This window comes from Fusarium coffeatum (assembly GCF_003316985.1).
Source record: "Fusarium coffeatum strain FIESC_28 chromosome Unknown BRIP53273_contig_114, whole genome shotgun sequence".
In the NCBI taxonomy this organism is placed as follows: Eukaryota; Fungi; Ascomycota; class Sordariomycetes; order Hypocreales; family Nectriaceae; genus Fusarium; species Fusarium coffeatum.
The window spans coordinates 33653-56434 of record NW_022157907.1 but is presented as its reverse complement, the minus strand read 5'-3'; the positions used below and the strand labels follow the sequence as shown (position 1 = coordinate 56434).

Genomic DNA, 22782 nt, shown 5'->3' with positions numbered 1-22782 from the left:
TAAAACTCATAATACCGAGGTTTTTGGATATTACATCTCGTCGGGCTTTATCTTGTTTTTAACAACGCCAGAGCAATACCTTGTACACAGGTGTTTCCGCCGAATGGAAAGCTCAATTATTGCCAATCTAGCCCACACTAGCTATCTAGTAAGGAAAGCTCCCCTCAGGAGCCTTCTCTAAAATACCACTCTCTTTCTGTTTCTTATCCTGCTCACGCAGATAAGGCAGCAGGATACCATCCCAGTGATGCTTCCCTTTGTACAAAGAAGCAGCCTCATCCCAATTGTCGATCGCCTCAGCCAATCTTCCTGGAACATGCGGTTCCTGAGCGATACGTGTAATCGGCTCGAAGTACGTTCGGATGGTGAAGAGCAGAGCTTTAGATCGGGGAAGACGGCGGAGGGATTGGCGTTCGGAGCGGAAATAGAGATCTCCGATCGTGAGACCTTTGTCATTGGCAGTTTCCCATGCTGGAGAGTCAGTACGGTTGGGGTTCATGGGAGTAGTTAGAGGACTTACAGGCTACTTCATTGCTGTTCTGGTCGCCCATTCTATGAGACCAGTGAAGGCCATCGTCAAGTTGAATAAAGAACTAAACAGTCAGCCAAACCCACTCAAGGCCGAAGAAAACTAACATTGTTTCGAACTACTGCCTTATCCGGTTGCATAGACTTGAAGAATTTGTTCATAGACCGCTGCAGCTTGGTCTGGTAGTGGGGAACCTTGGCTTCGATGTGTAGAGTATCAAGAGACATTCTGAATTTCTCGCTCAGTCGCCAGAAGCCGGGGAGGCATACAGCTCCTGCGTCTAGGTGATAGTGACCGTCTAATAAATTAGCTTTGTAGGTTTACACGGGAATGCAGCTTACCATCTTCCTCGACCATAATGACTAGATCATCCTGAACCAATTTCGCTGCCGTAGCCATTGCTTCCTTAGGGTTGCCTAGACAGTCAGCCAAGAACCTCACTGCTGAGCTTCTACTTACTAGCAGGATAATCGAAAACCTCTCCAGTAAGACTATTCCTCAACTTGCCGCCCTCCAGCGAAAAGATCTTAGGATATCGCACAGTCAACCAATCCGTCAACTCCTCGAGTACCTCAAAACAAGCATCTCTTGTAACCGCGTTATCGACATATTGAACATGCGCGTCAATGTCTCTTTCTAACTCTGAAACTTTAGTGTCGTGAAACCACATGAAGTTGGAGTCCATCTCAATCCAGTTATTCCAGTCGAGCTTGCGAATGCCCATTGTTACGTGATTGGGACCATGGCGGAAGGGACGGTAGAGTTGGGGTTTGGTGACGTCGAGATCAAAGTCGGGAAGAGGCTTTGGGGAGGGTGTTTTCCATTCTATGTCCTCAGGTTTGGCTGTGCTGTTAGTTAGCCTGTCGCCTTAAGGATACCGTGACATGACTTACCAGCAGTTTTAGCAGCTCTTCCCTTTCGCAACCATTCATACACCGCGACGAAAAAAACAATACCGAGGGCAACAGCAGCCAGAGGCACAAGATCCTGTCGCAGACCAATTGATTCGAGTAGTGAAGACATGGTTGACGCTGATTGCTGCTTCAATGTCACTGTGATGGGAATAAGCGTATTTAAAAACTTCTGAGGCGATGATATCCGTGGCCTGGAAACTTGCCGCTTTGGGATGGCTCGCTTAGCCAGTCACGTTGAATCGGTTCATCATAGTGCGCTAGTCCGAACGCGGTAATCCATAGCTGTAAACGGTAATTCTCAACGACCTGGTTCGACCCCGCCCTGAGAGCCCGGTGCGGGGGAAGGAAGGAAGCTGAGGCTCTTGGTGATAAGGGAATGACTATCTATAAACTTATCGTGGTATAGCCCCTGTATCTCTTCTTTTGGATTGTTTAGGATGATGAAGTCCACGTACAAGTGTCGCGTTGGAGACGCGGTTTGCTGAACATCATTTCAGATTGCATTGTTTTTTTCTCAACCTTGCCAAAACGCTTTACGTTGATCCGAATCAACGCACCGTGCCAACTGCCTTCTCCCATTGAACTGCAGAGCTTCCCTATTTGTGTACGACCGACCAGATAAATCTGAAATACTCGTTTATAAGGTATGAAGCCAATACTTAGCAAAGAAAACTCTAGAAATAGAAGGAGCTTCTATTGTAGGCTTCATAGTACCCTATAGTTACATTGCTCTTCTCAGTTTCAGCACAGCGGCCCACTAATTGTGCACAGCCACAACCCCTTTAGCGTAATATTTCGCCTTAACAGTGCACCTTCAGGGCAACTACCCACTATTAATGCTCGAAAGCAGGAGGGTCCCGTCTGGAAATGGACTTCACACAAGGATCTCTGGACCTGGACATATCCTGCACTCTTTGAACTCGACGAGGTTGGAATTGAAACACAGGGGTTTTACTATTTACTGTTGCGATTTTCACTGGACTCCTTCTGTCTTTCTACCTTTCTTTATTTTCTTGCCTCCTTATCATCGTTATTTGTTCCGTTACTATAAGACTGTGTTTTCTGGTTCTTGGCTGTTATACGATTTGATAGTGTTTCTTTGTGGTTTGATCTATGCGATTTGTCCGAAATTCCTAATGCTGCCTTACGACATTCTCAGTGCTTTTGCGATATAAAGTTAAATATTAAACGTGGTCACTGAGTTACATTGGAAATTATAGTATCAACAACAATACATCTTTTACGCTCGTTAATAAAAGTTACCGTAATAAGGGATGTTCTATTCAAGGTCAACTGTCTGCAATATTCTTTGTCAGGTACTGATAAATAGAAGCCTCCCCAAAGACCGCCCATCTGTCCGGAGCCTCAAGTTTGTATAGCTTTTGAGTAGAGTAGTTAAAGAAATAACATAACATTGTGATACACTGTAGACATCGCTTATTCCCTCGGGACTAGCTGCCGTCAAGCAATGCCCTTTTTGATCAATCATTCTTCACAAATAGCCACAGCTCAGTCCCAGCAACTGTAGCTAACATCTCTCGTGAACCAAGAACTCATGAGCGCCAGGGTGTGCTGGTCCATTGGCATGGTGGGTTTTTTCTTTTCGATAATGAACTTGAGAAGAGCTGGACACATACAGAGTTAATCTGCTTATGAGAAAGTCCTAAAAAGCATGTTAACTGTCGGTCATTTGATGGGTGTAAATCTTTACTACAAACCTTCAATCCTTTTTCTCAGCCTTAGTCTTAGAGTCCTCTGCTCTTTCCTCAACCTTGACAATCTTCACAGTTAGCCAAAAGCCTTATGTGCAATAATACCGGACACCTTACACTCTTTGGGGGAGAGAAGCTAGCGGCTTGGGTCCAAGCACCAGTATGGGCAACCAAATTGTCCTGAGCCTTTTTGTGGTTGTGCTTGACGGGATCCAGAGCCATTTTGGATGAGAATGTAACGTAATAGAAAAGATGTATCTACTAATGGGTTGTTGTCTTTGGTGGTTTGAGATACAGAGGGTGATATAGCTTATCGAATTCGAATTTATAGTTCAGACGGACTATATATAGGCAAAGATGAAATTTAGTATATCATTCAGTCCTTGTCTAAGACATGGGTTCAATGTCGACCAGAATAGATTGCGAGTCGATGTAAATGTCATAGCGATACTCGACATCACAACGCAATCTTTGGCATTACCAGATTAGGACAAAACAAAGTTTATTAATATAGTAGCAAAGATTCTTTTGAGAAATGCATGGTGTATATCAACCCTAGTTGCGATGATTACGGTCTCAGTCTGACTCAAGAGGACACAAAGTAGTAGTTTGTTTTTTCTGGATTCGGAGCTTCCGAACTCACAAGTCACCAAAAATGAAACAAAATGTTGAAAAAAGTGACAGCAGTCGTTCCGGCTGATCGATCAGTCAGATCATGAGGAGGCACCCCTGAAGGTGGAGAGGTCTCCCTGCATTAAAGAGGTAAGCTGTTGAAACAGCCTCAACATCACGCTGCTATTTGGAATTACAAAATCCGGGATGGCCGTTCACCTGCCACACTGGCCCTGTCATGGAGTTCGTTTGAAGCTGTCGTCATACATAGTAAATGAATGTGGCTTAGAAACGTGGCTGATGTCTTCTGGCGGTGAAGCCGGAACTTGAGACAAAACTTTGGAATTGCCAGATTCAGCTTAGTCTCGGTCTGGGAGGTTGAAACAACAACAAATGTTATGTCCTGTCGTCCAATCAATGACCACAGACAAGGATCACATCACTCCAATCTTACCGGCACGAGCTGAGCGTGACGTGTTAATTTCTTATCCCTATGGTGAGAACAAGCCACCGAGTCAAATCGAAACGGACAATAGACCCCCGAGAGCTTAACTGCTCTTGTGTATTACTTTATATGTGAATGTGTGGTGTAACTCTGACTCTCGCCGTTTGCTGTCGAACAATCTTTGTCCTCTGTCGATCCTCCTTGTCCCAGTCACACAACCGCCAATGGCTACACGAGGGTTGACCTTCATTGAGAAGCGTGCTCCACGAGCTGCCGGGCTTTCAGAGAGAGCTGTGGACGAGCACAAAGAGCTGATTGGTGATCTATACCTGAGTCAACATCACACTCGCGACCAAGTGATTGAGCATCTCAAAACACATGTCGGGTTAAGTCTGTCGTAAGTCCAGCCTTTTCCCGATGTTCCCTTGCCAGTATCTCACATCAAAGCTCATAGTAGGGACCAGTTCTCAAAAGCAACGAGAAGGTGGGGGTTTCGAAAGCAACGTAGCGGAGGCAGCTCGATCCAACCATCACTGAACGAGGCAGCTAACCAATGTACGACGAGCGAGGCTTCCAAAAACGAGCCGCTTAGTGCGACCGATCTAGCCGACGCTAGGGAGCAATGGTCGACAGTCACAAATGAGTCGAGCAAACGTCCAAGAAGTGATGCAACCTCCAGCAGTCGCGGAAGCGATACGACGACCCATGGCCCCCCCTCACCATTTCTTCGTCGTACGGTGAAGCGATTAAGGCCTGGGAATGAGTCAGACAACACAGTCGCCAGCAGTCTGCAAGACACACAATTGGATCTCTCTACTGATACTGACTTCGTACCAACGTCGTCGGTTGTAGTGGAAAAGGCCGAAACACCTGAATACAGAGACAATGACGAGCTACCAGCAGACTATCTGGCCTGCTGCTACCGTTACAACAAAGCATTCTGGTACTATCGGAAGATCTCAATGCCCTTTCAACATGAGAACTTTCCGCCCAAACAGCGACATGACAGGATACTCGATATGGCAAGATCTGCCAAAACTCGAAAAGCCTCTGAGATTGTGAGGGAAGTCATGGAGTCTGAGCTAGAGACAAGCGACGATCCTCTGTCTGAAGATCGGTCTAATCAATCACCCTCAGGCCAGGTTGAGATGTGTCCCATGCAATCTTTCCTTTTCCATCGTCACCTTGCGGAAATCTATAAGCATCGAAGGGACGGTGCTAGTCAGATGCAGAAACATCTGGATATAGCCAGAGGCTTTATAAAGGCCTTCGACACGCTTGCTCCACCATCGATAGATCTTTGGACATTGCTTCGCCTTCTCCCAAAGCACAAGGTCGCGAACATTCCCGAAGACTTGCTTAATTCGCTCCAATGGGATGAGGCATGGCTGGTCTTGAATGTGAGGGATTGCCTTGACCATTGCCGGAGAGCATTGACCGACGCTGAGTCTCTGCCGGTTCCACACCATGATGTTAGACAGCACGAAAATATCAAGCCCACTGATATGAGCCAGTTGGCTACTCAACGAGACCCTTTCCACAATTGGATAAAGGCCAGTTTTCTGTTCACATTCCTGTGGAAGAAGATGCAACATGGTCCTCCTCCTGGCTGGAAACATCATACGATATCCGCCACGCAGTTCCTGATGTTGATAAGCAGGATCATCGTCCGAAGGTCACTACTTCTCCATCAACACGACATATTGCCGCTAGACCCAAAAGGCAAGCTGTTGGAGCTTCGAGCCTCGGACCGGCGAGCTTACCTTAGTACCGCTCAGGTGCTCCTCCACGACCACCGATACAAGCGAAATCAAATGAAAAGGGAATTTGTTACAGCATTCGTTGAACACTACTCATGGTCTCCACCCTCTGGTCGCAAGAGTAACTTTGTTAAGCAAATTCAAGCTTACCAGATAGAAGCACTAAGTTCAGTCCTGATCGCCAGAAGAGAGAGCCACCTGACAACACCCACTTCTACTACATTGAAAGAGGCCCGCGAGATGCGACGTATATCAGCAGACAACGAGTTCCTGAATTGGTCAATCCCCCAACAGGGTCAGCTAGACTCTACCAGGGAGAGAGACACCATTGCCTATGTTAGAAAGAGCCGATATACACCATCGTTCGATTCTTCTAGTATCTCATCCTATCTCAGAGCACCATCATCCGCGTATTATATACATCTGGACGCATTGAATGGAAATCCTACCATGTCTAGATCGTTGGCCTCTCGTTCGTCCCGATCTTCCCAAGTATCCGTCTCGAGCTCATTCAAGCGTTTCAAAGCATCAGCATTCAAGAGACGGAACTCATCTGAATCGATGATGGGATCGAGTTTGTATGATCCCGAGAGGCAGCTGCATGATGTTTCCTTTGAGGGAGTGCAAGACCTACAGGTTCAGCGGTATCTCAAAGTGACGATGGGTCTGTCAACGTTGATAGAGGATGACTCACCGAGTCTGCAAGAGGAGGAGTATACAGGTCATACGGTGAAGCTAGAAGATGACGAAAGGCCGTCAGTCAGGGGAAGGTTAGGAAGATTGCTAAAGGGGCAAGGAAAAGGTTGACCTGAAAGAGAGAGAATGGGAATACAACCCTGACCGTGAATAAAGGCAAAATGACGTAGTGAGCGGCATCCCGTATTGTCTCCTCGACGATAAATCGACATTATAGTTCAGAAAACAATTCATGACTTGACTGTACAGTAGAAACGAGAATTTTATAAGGACCGTTTACTAGCGAAGTGGGCGCCGTCAGCTTGTCGACCTCATACCCCCACTGATCGCTTGCTTGTATAGCTGCTGTAGCGCTGTAATACAGCACATCTCCAGCGCGGCTACCTACTACAGCTAACTTAACAGCTGCATCTTGTAATTACACAAGGTACATAAATATTTAATTAAATTTAAGAGCAGGAAAAGATAGGCAACTCCCTGTAATTAAGTTAATTAATTAAATATCTCCTTTGACGTTCTTAATGCAATTTAACATTAAAAGCAACTCCTTACATTTATTGGCCCATCTGTTGACCAATCTGACTCTGACCCTGCGCCTTATCAATCCCAACATCCCTTTTAAAAGCCTCCAACCAATCCTTATTCTCAGCAATAGTCTGATTAAACGGATCATCACTGTCACATTCGTTAGCACACATCTCTCAAACCACTCCCCCAATACATCCACTTCGCTTCGCTCACGGGTTCACTTACTCATTATAACTGATCCACCTAGCATAATGCTGAATCTCCTCATCACTAGGAACCCTACTGGCCGGATTATGCGGCGACATAATACCAGCAATCCACCTCCGTAACTCCTGCGTAAACCACCTCCAATAATTATGATCGTTCAAAAACGCAGTACTAGTCTTGAGCACTAAACTCCTAGCAGCAAGAATGTGCGGATCCGGCCTTAGGGGTGTATTCCACGTCTCCGAAGGAAAGGTCTCTGGATTGCTGGAATGTCGTTGTCGAAAAGCAGCGAGCCAGTAATCGTCGTCAGCGGCAGTGTGGTTCATTAGAGAATCTGTCCCATGGATTATAACCCTTGCTTGATGACGTAGTTCTTCATCTGTTGGTTCGAGACCGATTACGCGTTGCATGGTTAGGTATGAACTTAATTCCTGTTCAAGACGTGTGTAGTCTTGAATCATGGCATTAAGATTCAAACCCTCCGATAGACCGATTAACTCAATACCCGTCCGTTGTCGGAACGGAAGTAACCAATCGCCAGGTGAGTGTATAATCTTGATCAACCAATTCGCGATAAAGTCCGATGGCGTAGCTGAGACTTCTTCAAGACGTCCAACGATCATACAGCATTCTTCTCGAAGCTCATCATCGCGAATACTTAGATTGAGAAGCTGTTTCGCTTGAACGAATTCCTGAAGTTGAGTTTCGAAAGGACATCCTTCGAAGATATTGTTCTTGCCACTGATTTCCATTGAAGAGAGACGGGATTCTGCGTTTGTTCTCATAGGACCGAATTGAGCGCGTTGAGAAATTTCTGCATTCGAGAACACCAAATCGCGGAGCCATGAGCAGCATATGAAATTTGTTTGCGACAATGGTTCAGATGCAAAGAGAATTCGACATGCTTCGAGTTGCATTTCGTCTCCTGTTGGCATTCTGGCGTGTTGATAAAAATGATTCTGCATGAAATATGCGAGTTCCAGTTTAAGTAATTCGTATGCTGTTCGAGGCGTTTCGACGAGTGCTCTACTTCCTTCAAAAGGAAAAGGACTATTCCTCTCCGTCTCGATAAAGTCTGTCCCATTAGCACCCCTCATACCAAACTCAAGGTGACACTTACAAGGCGGTATCGAGTTCTCAACCAACTCAACAATATGCGCTTCAAAGCCCCAATCACCCTTCCAATCAGCCATCGTCTTACCAGCCTTAAAGTGTTCCGCTAAATGATGCACACGATCACTCCAATTCTCCATAACAAGGTTACAGAATCCACATCTTGATCGTATTGCCGGTGGAGGCGCTTTCCATTGTCTCATAGGCCACTCAGCGAATTTAGTGTTGTGAACCAGTTTAAGATGCTGATTTAAATGGTCCTTGCGATTAAATGTGCGTTCTTGGACTGGCCGATTCTTGCATGCTGAGTAATTATGCGTTTCGATATGTGCATCATCTGGATCGACATGACCACAGAACACACATAGAATTTCGGAGCTGTCATCTTTTTGACCGCGTGGTCCTTCAGGACTGCAAACCCAGCGTTCCAGAGGTAAATGAAGAGAATTCTCGTGTCGTTGCCAATCGTGCTTTGCCCGGAATGTCTCTGTGCAGAATGTGCATTGGAAGGCTTTATGTGGTGTAGCCAATGATCTTCGTTCTTCTTTATAAGCACGTCTTCTACGCCGAGAAGATCCTCGACTAAAAAGACCGTTGAGTCCGAAAGATGATCGGCTGGTGTGTGAATTGACAGAGCTTATAGAGCTAGATCGTGATGTGCCGACACTTCTGACTGACGGTGTACGAGACAACCTAGTATACGGACTCGTGGAACCTATCCTCAATTAGCTTGATGGAAGTCATACTCACGATTGCTTACCAGATGACGGCTTAACAGAAGCCACAGCCCTCGCAATAGCCGTAACAGCAGCCGGCTCATCCTCAGGCGGTGAATCAACCCATCTCTGCAGCGGATCCATATCAGAAGTATTCCTAACAGCCGGCGTCCCCGGTCTCGGGGGAATATCCATAGCTCTCGTCCTAGGAGAAGAAGCACTAGACGGAATCTTTCCTCTGCGTCTTGCATTGGCTAACCAATTCGATATCTGCGTTTTTGTAAGTCCCGTCTCCTCCTGCAGCATTCTTCGCTCTGGTTCACGAGGATATGGATGATTTTGGTGTGTCGCTAGCCAATTCTTTAAGATTCGGACAGACTCTCGAGTAAAGCGTCCCCCGACTTTTGCTGGTTGTGGAGGGATGGGTGCATCATTGGGTGTGGGAAGATGGTCAGATGAGAAATTAGGCGTCACGTTAAACGGCGCAGAATCAGAGACATATGGCGTTAAGTCATCACTCATAAAACCATCCAAAAGATCCATATCGGAGAATGAAGTCTGGTTGTAAGTCATGATGGGCGTGTCAATGCAATCAATCATGAGTTGGTAGGATTCAGAGGTTATGCAATGCAGGTGGAAAGAAATGGAAAGCCGTAAATCTTGCTAAGTCATCATCAGACCAGTCACGTAATTGGTCAAAAACCTTGTCATTGCGCCCTATTGATGGGGCGTCATGTGAGGGGCAGAAAACAGAAATATCGTCATAAAAAAAAAGCTAAAAACTATTTATGGCGCTGAAGGTGGTTTTGTGTTCATCGCGTCGTGAAGTTGGGAAATCATGACGGGGACAGGCCGTTTGTTGATGTAGATGTCGTCGAAGAGTTTGAGGATGCTGGGATGAGGTTTGAGGTAGTTTCGGGCTTCCCAGAGGTACTTTTCTGCTTTTGCTGGATCGGATGTGTTTTGGAGCATGAGAGTGATGAGTTCTTCATGCTTTTTTCTGTCTTCGTCTTTCAAATTCTCCTGTTGCCAGTCAGACAAATATCTACAAAATGTAAAGAGGACTCACCTTGATGTCAAACATGAGATTCATGGTAGGTTCAATGACGGTAGACTTGAAATCCACATCAGGATGCTCCTGTTGAATTTTCTTTGTCCTCGCTTCAAATTCAGCGATAGACTGCTCGCGAGTCTTTTCCTGTGGTTGGGCATTCATTTTTGTATGATTTGGGGGATGTTTTGTGTGTAAGTGAAGAATGCAAGTTTCTTCAATGTGATGTAACTTTACCCCCTCTCAATCTGACCAATAGGAAATCTATGTTCTCGCTTGTATGATGATCATCTATGTAATTGCATAAAATGCAAGAACACGTCAATAGGGCAAAAGGAAAGTCAGTGCCCAATGGCTTTTCTTTGGTTCTTATAAGTATGTTTAATTTTGATGATACTGTAATATAAATTCGATGATGAGTGTATGAGATCATGCTTTGAGTGCATCCACCAACAAACCTTGCAACTCAGCGATACTCTCCCGACTCGTCTTCTGACTCGCCATAACATAAAACACATTTCCCAAAACCCGACTATGCGCATTCCAAGCTCCTGTCCCCTCTCTCAATCGACTCTGAAGCTTCTTTGCAGCAAGACTCTTGTAACCTACACCCGAATCATCGCGAAGACTGATAGCCAAAACACTTCCCAGCGCCCAAACACCCAGAACTTGAGAATTATGTGAAATGCCATCCACAAAATCTTTAGACCAGACACTCCAAGCTTGAGTGTTCTCATTTTGGGAAGTCCAATCTTGCTCTGCCCACTTCCACTCCCCATCCTTCTCCATCCTCTGCATCTCCGTCACTGACTCAACAGCAACTTGACATCCAACAGCATGAGCCGTATAACTATGCCCATGCAAAAGCGCATCACTTTTATCATCACTTACAAATGCGTCGAAAATACCCTCTGATGCCATCGTTGTACAGAGCGGTACTAAGCCTCCTGTGAGTAACTTTGCATTGACACAAATGTCGGGTTCAACGCCGAGGAATGATGCTGCTGAAAATCGACCTAGGCGGTATAATCCGGTAAAGACTTCGTCGAAAATTACAGGGAGACCGGTCCACTGTGGACCCGACGAGGATGGGGGAGTTATAGTGGAGGTGCGACGAACGACGTCCACTAAGGCCCGCTGGAAGAGGGGATCACTAAAAAGTCAGTATAACTTCGATACAAAGCAACAAAACTTACACAAATATCATTCCGCCAGCTCCAAGGATTATAGGCTCCATCATCAACGCTCCAAACTTTCTTCCCTGATCCTGAAGCTTCTGCAACGTCTTTTCGATGTATGTCGCATAACTTCGGTACTGCTCGGTATTGACTCGGCATTCAATGTCAAAAACCTCCGAGATGGACCCCAGCCGTTGATCATCGCCCATGCCCTCCGGCGTACTCACCTCCCACTTACCCTTGACGCATTGAATGGTGGGATAATCGAACCAATAGCCCTTTCCTTCATACCATTCAATCTTTTCATTGTAGACACACGGCTCAGCACAGTCCATTGCTCCAATCGTGTCACCGTGATAACTGCCCTTGAGACCTAGAATATGAACATTGTCGTTAGGGCCCCAGCCGTAGCGAAGTCTCGCTGCCCGAAGAGCCATCTTGACAGCGACTTCACAGCCCGTACTTCCATTATCCGAGTAAAACACCCTCGAGAAACGCTCATTCTTGGCACCATCTAGCATGATCTCTGCAAGAGCGAGAGCAGGTTCATGGATAGCTTCTGCAAACATGACGTGTCCGTATCGACCAGCTGCATATGCTGCCGCAAGGGTAAGACGTGAGTTTGCATGGCCCAAGCCTTGAGACCACCATGATGCTGAGCCGTCAAAGGCAGGTTGGAGGAGATTGTCTGACTTGGGGTTGAGGACTTGGAAGTAATCTCCGTGGGCAGAGTCGATCGCTGAAATTGTTTCTGCTGAAACGAGTTTTTGCTGGGTGAATGGGTACCAGATCTTTTCACTCGCTTTTTCACTAAGTGATTCAAGACGAGAGATTCGTTCCTTGCCGCGGCTATCCAGATGCTCCAGAACGTGGTCGACATTCTGCGAAGAGTAATACTCCTTCATCCGCTCAACATCCTCTTTAACATCTAGTACTCGTATCGGTGGTTCAGGCACCGTATCAACAGGAACACGAAACTTGGAGAAATACTCCCTCAAGTACTGATAATTCTCATACTTGCCGTCCTGGAACAGCAGAATAGACTCAACATCATACCCCCTCATCTTCAAAGACTCGTACGCAGATATACTCTGCGAAATACCACCGAGCTTTGAGTCACCGACAAGAACAACAGGCGCACGTAATGGAGCGTAGAGGTCTGCTTGGGGAGTTCCTGATGGTCCCGGGGAATGTACGCCGCCTGCTGTTTCTAAAAAGAGCCAACCCGGACCGTAGTGAGAGACTGCTTCGTTAATCCTTGCCAGGACGGCTTGATCAGAAGGAACGCGCTATTCCGTCAGCTTCATCTAGCACGGATAGAGAAGGGAAATGTTACTTTTCCTGATGCTTTGGCAGCTATATGAGGACTACAGGGGATATCATACTGAAAAAGCGTCTCATGGACCGTTTGAGGAGCAAATTTCTGAATATGACTACAAAGTCAGTCAGTCAAGCTCTGAGAAATCAATTGACTCTTACCATCCATCAGCCTCATCAGCAGCCCCCGTAGAAACAGGTTTCAAAAACCAGCTCTTATCTCCCCGTTTAGTCGCACCATTGCAGAGTATCGTGCTAAAGATTGTCTTTCCGACGTCTGTGTTTGCGCCGTAGACTTGGTGGGCTCGGAGGGAGCGGCGGAGAAGTGCTGAGACTGGAGGCATTTCTAACGCCTTTGGGGATGTGTAATTACAAAGGTTTGGAGAGTTGAGACACCTTGATGAGAGGACAAGTTTCTCCTCGGTCAAACGGCCGGGAGACCGCGGCTTATAACGGGATTTACATGCATGTGCGATCGGCGGCACGGTAGTTGGGCCGGTGGGGAAAAAAGGCGCAATTCAGCTCAACCTCAACAAATTCGTGACTACAAAAGTATATTTTGTACTCGTATTAATTTGTTTAATTACTCATCTACTTGCCTGTACTTGCTTTCCTTTTCTTCTTACTTTTAAAATGTCTAAATTAGAGGAGCAATTGGCCTCTCATCTACAAAACCGGTCTAAAAAGTCTCAACTTCGAAGCCTAACCACGATTCCGCGATCAAATGTTGATTTTTCGTCGAACGCATACCTTTCTCTCTCGTCGATCCCATCTTTACTCTCCGACTATCATGCCCTCCTTCAAAGCCATGCATCGTTAGGATCTGGTGGATCTCGCTTATTAGACGGCAACTCAACCTTTGCAGAGAATCTAGAGCGTGACATCGCAGCTTTTCACAACGCTCCAGCAGGATTATTATTTAATTCGGGACTTGATGCGAATGTGGGATTGGTTAGTACGTTGCCTCAAAAGGGAGACGTGATTGTTTATGATGAGCTTGTTCACGCTAGTGCGCATGATGGTATGAGGTTAAGTCGCGCAAGCAGAAAGATTCCTTTCAAACACAATTGTGTGGAGTCGCTGGATGACGTCCTGGTCAGCCTTGAAGAGAATGTCTCGGTGTTTATCCTTGTTGAGGGAGTGTATAGTATGGATGGAGATGTTGCGCCGTTGAGGGATATTGTAACTTGTGTCAAGACGAGGTTCAAAGGGAATGGGTATATCGTCGTCGACGAGGCTCATTCTACAGGCGTCTATGGGAAGCAGGGAAGAGGTCTGGTTTGTGAATTGGGATTAGAAGACGAGGTCTTTGCCAGGTTGCATACTTTTGGAAAAGCTATGAGTTCTTTTGGAGGTAGGTCAATCATCTATCAGGAGGACACTGCTAACTTTATAGCTATTGTGCTATGCTCGTCTATCACGAGGGAGTATCTTATCAACTACGCCCGAACTCTCATTTACACTACCGCTCTACCATTTTCTTGTTTAGCGAGCATAAGTGTCTCGTACCAATACTTGCAAAGCGGACTTATCGACAAGAGACTCACGCACCTCTGGAGTCTTACAATGCATACTCACAAGCTACTCGCTTCTTTGAGTTTCACAACAACGACGATAGGGGTCAACAAAGAACCCAAATCGCCCATCATTCCGGTATTTACATCTGAGCCACGAAGTTTAGCGCGATTCTGTCAGGAGAGGGGATTTACAGTGAGACCAATTGTAGCACCGACTGTACCTAAGGGAAGTGAGAGAGTGAGGATATGTTTGCATGCTGGGAATACAATTGAGGAAGCTGAAGGATTAATTAGAGTTATTCAGGCTTGGGTTAAGGCGCAAGAGGGAGAGGTAGCAAGACTATAGACTTACCATAGACAGAATCACACATAAACAAGAGATAAATGACACGTTAAGCAGTTTCTATCTTACAACTTAGCCTAAATGTTAACTCAATAAATTAATTCTCCTGGTTATTAGGGTGTCAACGGTAGATAGTAACCGGCGCGGCCCCCTTACTTAGCGTAACACTATCAGACCCGCTACACCAATGCTACAAAGGGATAACACGTATTATGATCAGCAGGTATTGAGTGGAAATAAGCATTCAGAGGAGGATTTAAAGACCCTTGTTCCCATAACTGATAAAAAGGGGATAGCACGGCTTTAACTATACCGTCCTGATCACGTGCCGTGGAACGTCCCAGTCAGGACGCTGTATCTGCTGACAAAGCATTCGACCAAGAAAGAGGTACTTAAATCGAACTGTTTTTACCGAATAGAGCATACAGAAGAGGATGTCAAGAGCCTTATCTTTTTTAACTAATTGAAGGGAAAGATGCGCTGTTTTGATCACATCGCGCGGGGTATCCACGTGATATAAGCTTGGCCAATCGGCGCATTGTATTTGCTGACAAAGACACTGACATAACCATAGGGTAGCAAGTAGGGTTCAGACACCACATAATTTTTCCAATTTATTTGCTACGTAGCACCATCCGAGCCAATATAAAGCTAAAGACTCGAGAGTTGGATCTATTTAGGCACGCGACTGGGCGCGTCCAAAGGCAGTTGCCATGCAGACCTTCAATCCGCCAGGTGTCTTGTGGCTGAAGAAAGCATCATAGTTCTTTGAGATATTCTCAAAGTCATCTACTCAGAGTCAGTCATGTTTTTTACATTCGTTGGACAGGGAAGTACCGTACCTTCATGGGTAAACATGAAAGAGGGGTCGTATTTACCCTCGACAACCAAGTCCAAAAGAAGAGGGAAATACTACCGCCTAATCAGCATGGGTCATCATCTTAATAGGTTGGGGTAAACATACCTTCTGGGCATAGAGCTGTCCTCCACGCACAGTGATAGCCTTCTCCATCATCATTCCAATGGGAAAGTTATTAGTGCTGTAGAAAAAGTCACCAATCAGAGCAACATTGCCTCCCTTGCGAGTCGCCTTGATAGCCGCAGCAACAGTATCAGAGCTGTCACCCTCAACACCCAGTGCTCTCATAGAAGCATGAGCAGTAGAGTTGGTGCTCCTGAAACCGCTAGCCTCAATACCACGGTCCAGGCCGTGTGGTTCAATAGACAGGATGTAATCGGCAGGATCGCTGTGAAGATTGACATTGACAGGAATCATGCCATACGACTTTGCGATGTCGAGACGATGCTCATCCTTGTCGATGGCGTATACCTTGCTCGCCCCTCGAAGCTTGGCGAGACGTTGGATCGAGAGACCAACGGCGCCACAGCCCCAGACGCCAACGACGTCTCCTTCGCCTACCTCGGCCAGCTCATTTCCATGCCAAGCAGTGGGGGTTACATCGGCCAGACCAACCAGCTTCTTGGGGTCAATGTCATGGGGAGCCTTGACGCAGGTGAGATCTGCATTAGGAACGCGGCAGTATTCCGCTTGATCACCAGGGTATCCACCAGTGATCAAAGAATACCCAAAGATACCTGACAGGCGATGACCGTACATGCCCTCCAGCTCCTTGGAAGGGTTCGTCTTATCACACAGCGAGTACTCCTTCTTCTTGCAGTAGAAGCACTCTCCACAAGCGATGACAGGCAGGATAATGACCCTGTCTCCAACACTCAAGTTCTTGACCTCGGCTCCGACCTCTTCAACGATGCCGATGGCTTCGTGGCCCATGATCAACCCCTTCTCCATAACCTTGTTGAGATCGCCATTGTACATGTGGAGGTCGGAACCGCAGATGGTACAGTGGGTGATATGGACGATGGCGTCGGCGGGAGCTGTGATGGTCGGTTTGGGAACGACGCCTAGCTCAATGGACTTTGAACCTGTCCAGAGAGCCGCCTTCATCCGCTCGGTGGGATGAGGCTTGTAGGAGGTGGTATAGACGGGCCTTGTAGCAAGTTAGACAGGCACAGGGACAGGGTTGTGGTGATAGACAGTTATCTGGTGATAGACAGGGTTCTGGTGATGGACCGGGTTCTGGTGATAGAGAAACGTACTTGGCTACTTCTGTCATTGTTGGTATGGCTTTTTGTGATATGTGATTGTTGGGAATTTGTGTGATGTGGTGCATTTCAGAGATCCAAAGGATTTGCCTTTGGCTTTTATCATATTTTAACTGGATAATCTTGAATTCTTTACAGTTCCACAATTATCTGTTCCCCGTTTCCAGGCTCAATAACGTACTCAAAAAAACGTCCCATTTCCATATCCAGACTCATCATACCAATGTTATAGATCTATAACAAGTCATTCATATCTAGATCATCGCACGATGATATTTGCATTAAACGTCAGCCTTCGGTTGTTGGCGCGTATCCTAAGCGAATTCGATCATCATGTATGCGAGTATCGTTATGCGCGTATAACAACCGTCATCTGTGCGCGAGCTTTTGATAAGGCTGAGCAAACCAAAATAAACTTCCACTACAGAGTCTTAGAGAGCTTAGTGTAATCTCCCAATCACCGTCGCCTCGCTACATCTCCGGATCAGTGTAGCTCCGAGATAGCATTCACCAATCACCGTCGCCGGACTCCAGCTTCCACAAATCGCTGTAGCTCCGCAGTAACATCCTCCAATCGCGGTACTCGGCGGTAGCGCCGAAGTGCAGTAGCATTAAACACTGATCAGCGCAGAGCCCCCTACAATATTGACTTAGCGTAGTTGAAGGATGCAACGTTAGACTGCTTTCAGCCCTGACATGTTTGATTTTCAAAAATGACTTGATCGTGACGGGATAACTCTAGTGCTGAAATACCACTGTAAGCATGACATTAAGATGCCAGCATCGAGTGTTGTATGTAGTCTGATGTCAGATTCGCAGACCCAGTTATAATAACCCCAACATTTTCTGATAAAGGGCCCAGCTGTCTAGATGCCCCATATCAGATCAGATCTGACCACAATATCACTACAGTCCAGTTCCAACCATGCCAGAATCACTAGCTGCTTTTCGATCCGGAAGGAGCAAGGATCTTCGTGGACTTGCTGAGGAGCATATGCAGCACGAGTATGCCTGTCTTTTTCTCCTCTGCTTTCGGTTACTGATGTGACTGTTCAGTTTGAACCAGGAAGAACGAGACACCCTGAAACGTGCAGGGAGTAAGGTATCCACCCATGCAAAGCTAGGCTCTCTTGTGGGTGCAGGCCTGGGCATTTACTGCGCTTGGAGGCTGAGGACTATGAGATTGGCCTACTTTAACGCCTTCAGAGCTATGGAAAAACCTGTGGCTGTTCAATTCGCGGATGGCCGTACCAGTACGTTGATTCTCAATTATATCTGTCCGTTTCTAACCGGGGCAGAATCAATTCCTGATATTTCTGACAAGCTGTCACCTTCCAAATGGGGTGACGCGGCAACTTACTTCTTCTTTGCCGTTGGAGGTACATTTCTTGGTGGGGAACTGGGTCTCATCACTGGCACTGCTTCAGCTTCACGAACTATCACAAAGAACCCCGAGGTTAAGGGGCGAATAGAGGAGGCGTTCAAAAACTATCGCATTGATGCTATGAAGCAGGAGATCAAGGTATTGGAAAGGAAGCCAAAGTTTGAGCACCTCTTCCGATCCTGAGGCCATCGATTATGTAATTACAGCAGTATTCAAATGAATACACTTGTCGTTGGAAGAGTAGATTCTGGAATTAAATGTGAGAGTCTAATTTAGTCTGGACAAATCTTATTTTGACCAAAGAACTCGCCTCCGCGGAAATATCCGTCTTCCTTGACGGAAGCCTCCGTATAAGTACGGGTATTACAATTTTACCTACCTCATTATTCCAGACTTCAACCTATGACGTGATCTTGCCAAGCCTCCAGCACCACAACATCTGACAGTCCGCGTAAGCACTTAGTCATATTTAATTTTAGAAGTCATCACCAGATGCTCCGCACAAATAGACGGTGTCAAGATGAATGTTTTGATAAATAATTAAATCATGAGGTGTCGCTGCCGACACTCAAAAACTACTATGATATGTCTTTTTCTATGATGCTCTTGTAGTATGACTGTGTGCAGATTCGCCGCTAATATCTTGAACATAACGATTGGCTTCCCCAGTAATGTACTCCTGAATGAGGGCGCAGTCACAGCCGACGTGCTGTAGAAGCTGCATCTTGAGATGGTGTATCTCGTCGGTCAACCCTTTTACGCTGGCCGACAATTCGCGATGCCTCATCTCCATGTCCCTTTCTGCCGTTTCGAGGTTTTCTTCCTGCACCTTCTTCTTGGTCCGGACCTTGATTGCTGCTCGTCTATTCCTCTCTCTTAGTTTTTTTCTAGCCTGTGTATCGACTTCGGATGGTGGAGATTCTTCTTGAATATTCATGTCGATTTCTGTAAGGGATTCTCGGTGTGCATGGGGTTTCCTGGTGGAGCCACGTCGGGATGGTGGGCTCAATGTAGTGTCTTCTGTATAGATCGATTTCCGCTTCTTTGCTTCGGACTTGGTAGATGAGCGACGAATTGAGGATTCTGCAATGCTCGAAGACCGTTCGTGTTGTGTGGAATCTGAGATTGGGATTGGGGGTGGCTGGCTCGCCATACTGTCATGAGCCCAGAAGGTGTTTGAATGGGGATCGTGAGATAATTCAGGAATGTAGTGGCCCATGTCGAGTGATCCGTGGCGAGAATCGTCTTGATGCATAGGAAAACCACCATGGAAATTTGCATCACCAGCCAAATACCATGGACTCCATAGGGTAGTAGGCTCAGGGTTGAAATTTCCAAAGTCGCAACCTTGATCTATGAGGCTGGCTGGGCTCTGATCCATGCTCAAGTATTGATTCATGTCTATCCATGTTAGTATGGGATACTCACAAAGCGTAGAGAAACCGGGACTCACCAGATCTAATCTCATGTCCAAGGGATAGTAGATAACTCAGATTTAGGTCAGATGCTCAGATTTGGTTTAAGTCTTTGTGCAGCCTAAAGCGTAACGTGGAGGGGAAATCTGACTATGCAAGATGAACAATGATGCATCCCATGGACTGCACGTCAAAGATTCATATTTATCCAAAATGGAATAAGCACAGAATTCTGAAATCCTGGTACAGCAGGGGGCATAATTTGGATGAAAGCTCATAGTCATTCGTTCGTCACGAGAAGGGCCTGGACTCCAGGGATGGACAATGCTAATGTAGTGTGATGGCACCCGTGGAAGGTGATAAGGTGGAGTTAAGCCACCAGACATACAAATACCTATTGGCCGACTTAGCGGATTATAAGGCGCTTATACCAAAAGACGTTTCGCGGTTCCTGATCACCAATTGTGATTGCAGAAAGGCTGTACAAGTATCCATTGCTCAAACCCAATCTGAGTGTGTACGGTAGCATTTGGCGGGACCAAATGAGTGGTGCTTTCTGACTGGCGTCATGATACTAAAACGGTGACAGGATGAGCCGAGATAAAGTTCATTAGCCATTTCTCCATGTGGCAAGGTGCATACAAGCGATGGTATCCCCGCTAATGCTGACGATATTCCGGGATTACAACGGCCGCGGGGTTCAGCTAGTGCAAGACATTTCCCTTGGCACCTGTCAGGTATCATGATAAGCGTCAAGTCTAACTGGTCCGTTGCGAACCAGGTATGCAGGTGGTGTGGTCTAAAAGAAGTCAAGAGCGTAGTTCGACTGTTGAAGGCACAACCGCGTGCTACGGACCGTGGCAAAGCGCACCGCCATTGTTCTGTAACGGGTTACTGTCCTTGATTGGGTTTGTTGAAGGTCAAAGCGCTACATCAGACCATGACAAAGTACTCCGATATCTCTCTGACAGGAACCGGACTCCAATTAGGGCTGTCCAAGGTACAAGCGCTACAAGCGCTACTTCAAAGCTTGGCAAAGCGCTCTGACATTGTTCTGTGACAGAAAACGGTTCTCAACTAGCTTCTGCAGCTTAAGATCGATCGTGTAAATCGTCCAAATAATATCTTAATATCTTGAACTTCCTGTATATCCGAGGCTTTCTAGAAGTAGGTCCTCTACCGCTTAGCGACCAAACAATAAATTGTTAAACTTCTTGTCTATTGTTGATAGCTATGAATGCACTAAGAAAAGCGGAGAGACTACTCAAAATGATCGGTCGGGGAACAGGGTTTAATCGGAACGAGTCATTCCCGTGAAGACTGTTGGCAGCGGGTGAAATACTAGCCAGGTCTGGGGTTGGAAAAAGATCCTTTCCGAGTCTCTTTGCCGACATGCATCCCACTAAGAAGTAGCATATTTGCTTTTTTCTCGTATTCTATGGCCGTAACGATAAAAAAAAAACGGGGTGGCGGACAAAAGCGCCGCCACACTCGCGATAAGCGAACCACCGCCGCCGACTCCAAGGGCGTCAAACATCTGCGCTGTAAAGAGAGGAGCGGCGGCGGCACTAGAAGATCGTGCCACTATGATCACCGCAGCAGCAGAAGCGGCGTAGTCCGCATATGTGTCGATAATGTAGCTGAAGCATGATACGTGGATCAACATCAGGCACGTTGACAGAACGGTGCCGCCAATAGTAGGCACGATCCAGTGGACGGAGCTATATTAGATGCCGTTAGTTATAATGGCTCCATATTTGATAAACCAATTACTCACTTGTACTGAGCACTCCAGCTAAGCCAGAGCATGGAGATGGGGAACCCTACGCCGCCGATCATAGCCAGGATCATATGATCCTCCGGAGGGATCTCCCCCCCGCACGCAACCTTCCGCTTCCGGCGCCGAGAGTTGGCGAAGACAATTAACAGTGCAAATAACGCGCCGATAACTTGTCCGAATATCGGAAGCTGGGAAACGGCTGCATTCCATCCCCTCTTGTCGTGAAACACGATAGGGTATATGCTGAAGAGCATGTATTGCAAAGCAGCAATAACGCAAGAGTAGATGCAGCAGAGAAACGCAATAACGTCCAAGAGAAGTCCCCAAGGTCTTATTAGGGCAATCTTGTACAATTGAGTCAGGTTCGGTTTGGTCGCCTCCTGCTCAGACTGTACGTCGTGACCCTCTTTCCTCGCCGTCTTGGCCTTGTAACAAAGGATGGTGTTTCTGTGCGTCTCGGGAATTGTGAACACGACAAGACAAGAAAATGCTGCAAACCAGAGACAAACATACATGCCCCAATGCCAGTCCTTCTTCAGCTCCACGGCTCCGGATATGACAGTCCCAAGAGCTGGACCGACCCAGGCGGCCCAGATAAAGACGCCCATGGCATTGCCGCAAGCACATTTGTCCCAGAGGTCAACAAGGATACCACCAACAATGGTGGCAGGTCCCGCGGCGGTACTTCCAGCGAGAAACCTGCCAACCAAAAGTGCTCCAAAGTTGGGTGGCCAGGCCGTCAAGAATGTAAAAGCGAGGTAGAGAAACAGTGTCGTATAGAGCATCCAACGACGACCGTAGAATTCAGACAAGGGTCCAAATATGAGAGGACCGGCACAGAAGCCGAGGAGGAAGAGAGACGTGGTGAGTCCTGCAGCAACACGTGAGACACCGAATTCTTGAGTGATAGACTCGGTTGCTCCCGTTGTGATACTACTGGCAAAACAACCGTTCAAAGTTATAAACACGGCGATTGCAGATATGTATCGCTTTCTGGCGAGAGGCCAGTTCAGAGGATTTTCTGTATCACAGTCCCTGAAATCAATCCAGTTGTCGTTACTTAGAGACGGGTGTCGGTGCCGTTCGCACTCAGAACTTGGCTTGAGGGTAAGTTTAGTGAGAGTTCGCCTGACTGAGTCCATCATGATAATAGAGTGTTTTTGATATAGATTGTATGTATGAATGTTCCTTTAACAGAAACTTTGGATGACTCGAATTACTTGAAGTACACTACTAACTCGCAGAGCAGCAATATATGAGGGTCTTTCTTTTCTCTCACAACTTCAATATCCCTCCGCATCGGATCACCAGTTCAATACTACTATCATCACCAAAAACAAAACCAGGCGTCATAAGAAGCGATAATCGGACCTTCTTCTCCACCAGGATCCCCATCACAATGTTTCTACTACTATAAGCGGGAATTGTCTGTGGTGTTTCG

The 22782-nt window shown here is 46.6% G+C and overlaps 10 protein-coding genes across 10 annotated transcripts; 2 read left to right on the top strand and 8 right to left on the bottom strand.

The window, feature by feature from the left end:
* Positions 1-145: 145 nt before the first annotated feature.
* Positions 146-1552, bottom strand: FIESC28_05351 (uncharacterized protein; the record flags this gene model as incomplete). The annotated part of the gene is made up of 6 exons (XM_031159498.1): positions 146-471; positions 521-593; positions 637-827; positions 871-945; positions 989-1372; positions 1423-1552. The coding sequence occupies 6 exons, from the start codon at positions 1550-1552 to the stop codon at positions 146-148; spliced, it is 1179 nt and encodes a 392-aa protein (XP_031016381.1).
* Positions 1553-3163: 1611 nt separating this feature from the next.
* Positions 3164-3377, bottom strand: FIESC28_05350 (uncharacterized protein; the record flags this gene model as incomplete). The annotated part of the gene is made up of 2 exons (XM_031159497.1): positions 3164-3223; positions 3273-3377. The coding sequence occupies 2 exons, from the start codon at positions 3375-3377 to the stop codon at positions 3164-3166; spliced, it is 165 nt and encodes a 54-aa protein (XP_031016380.1).
* Positions 3378-4436: 1059 nt separating this feature from the next.
* Positions 4437-6779, top strand: FIESC28_05349 (uncharacterized protein; the record flags this gene model as incomplete). The annotated part of the gene is made up of 2 exons (XM_031159496.1): positions 4437-4609; positions 4667-6779. The coding sequence occupies 2 exons, from the start codon at positions 4437-4439 to the stop codon at positions 6777-6779; spliced, it is 2286 nt and encodes a 761-aa protein (XP_031016379.1).
* Positions 6780-7222: 443 nt separating this feature from the next.
* Positions 7223-9832, bottom strand: FIESC28_05348 (uncharacterized protein; the record flags this gene model as incomplete). The annotated part of the gene is made up of 5 exons (XM_031159495.1): positions 7223-7343; positions 7422-8478; positions 8524-8761; positions 8881-9098; positions 9277-9832. The coding sequence occupies 5 exons, from the start codon at positions 9830-9832 to the stop codon at positions 7223-7225; spliced, it is 2190 nt and encodes a 729-aa protein (XP_031016378.1).
* A 186-nt stretch (positions 9833-10018) lies between these two features.
* Positions 10019-10448, bottom strand: FIESC28_05347 (uncharacterized protein; the record flags this gene model as incomplete). Its single annotated transcript, XM_031159494.1, has 2 exons — positions 10019-10255; positions 10302-10448. 2 exons carry the CDS (start codon positions 10446-10448, stop codon positions 10019-10021), a joined length of 384 nt encoding a protein of 127 aa, XP_031016377.1.
* Positions 10449-10712: 264 nt separating this feature from the next.
* Positions 10713-13122, bottom strand: FIESC28_05346 (uncharacterized protein; the record flags this gene model as incomplete). The annotated part of the gene is made up of 4 exons (XM_031159493.1): positions 10713-11436; positions 11480-12750; positions 12798-12894; positions 12941-13122. The coding sequence occupies 4 exons, from the start codon at positions 13120-13122 to the stop codon at positions 10713-10715; spliced, it is 2274 nt and encodes a 757-aa protein (XP_031016376.1).
* A 2192-nt stretch (positions 13123-15314) lies between these two features.
* On the bottom strand, positions 15315-16773 carry FIESC28_05345 (uncharacterized protein; the record flags this gene model as incomplete). The annotated part of the gene is made up of 4 exons (XM_031159492.1): positions 15315-15427; positions 15481-15550; positions 15603-16647; positions 16757-16773. 4 exons carry the CDS (start codon positions 16771-16773, stop codon positions 15315-15317), a joined length of 1245 nt encoding a protein of 414 aa, XP_031016375.1.
* Positions 16774-17687: 914 nt separating this feature from the next.
* Positions 17688-18329, top strand: FIESC28_05344 (uncharacterized protein; the record flags this gene model as incomplete). The annotated part of the gene is made up of 3 exons (XM_031159491.1): positions 17688-17767; positions 17819-18015; positions 18061-18329. The coding sequence occupies 3 exons, from the start codon at positions 17688-17690 to the stop codon at positions 18327-18329; spliced, it is 546 nt and encodes a 181-aa protein (XP_031016374.1).
* A 412-nt stretch (positions 18330-18741) lies between these two features.
* Positions 18742-19545, bottom strand: FIESC28_05343 (uncharacterized protein; the record flags this gene model as incomplete). Its single annotated transcript, XM_031159490.1, has 1 exon — positions 18742-19545. One exon carries the CDS (start codon positions 19543-19545, stop codon positions 18742-18744), a length of 804 nt encoding a protein of 267 aa, XP_031016373.1.
* Positions 19546-20963: 1418 nt separating this feature from the next.
* Positions 20964-22486, bottom strand: FIESC28_05342 (uncharacterized protein; the record flags this gene model as incomplete). The annotated part of the gene is made up of 2 exons (XM_031159489.1): positions 20964-21282; positions 21339-22486. The coding sequence occupies 2 exons, from the start codon at positions 22484-22486 to the stop codon at positions 20964-20966; spliced, it is 1467 nt and encodes a 488-aa protein (XP_031016372.1).
* Between the last annotated feature and the right edge of the window lie 296 nt (positions 22487-22782).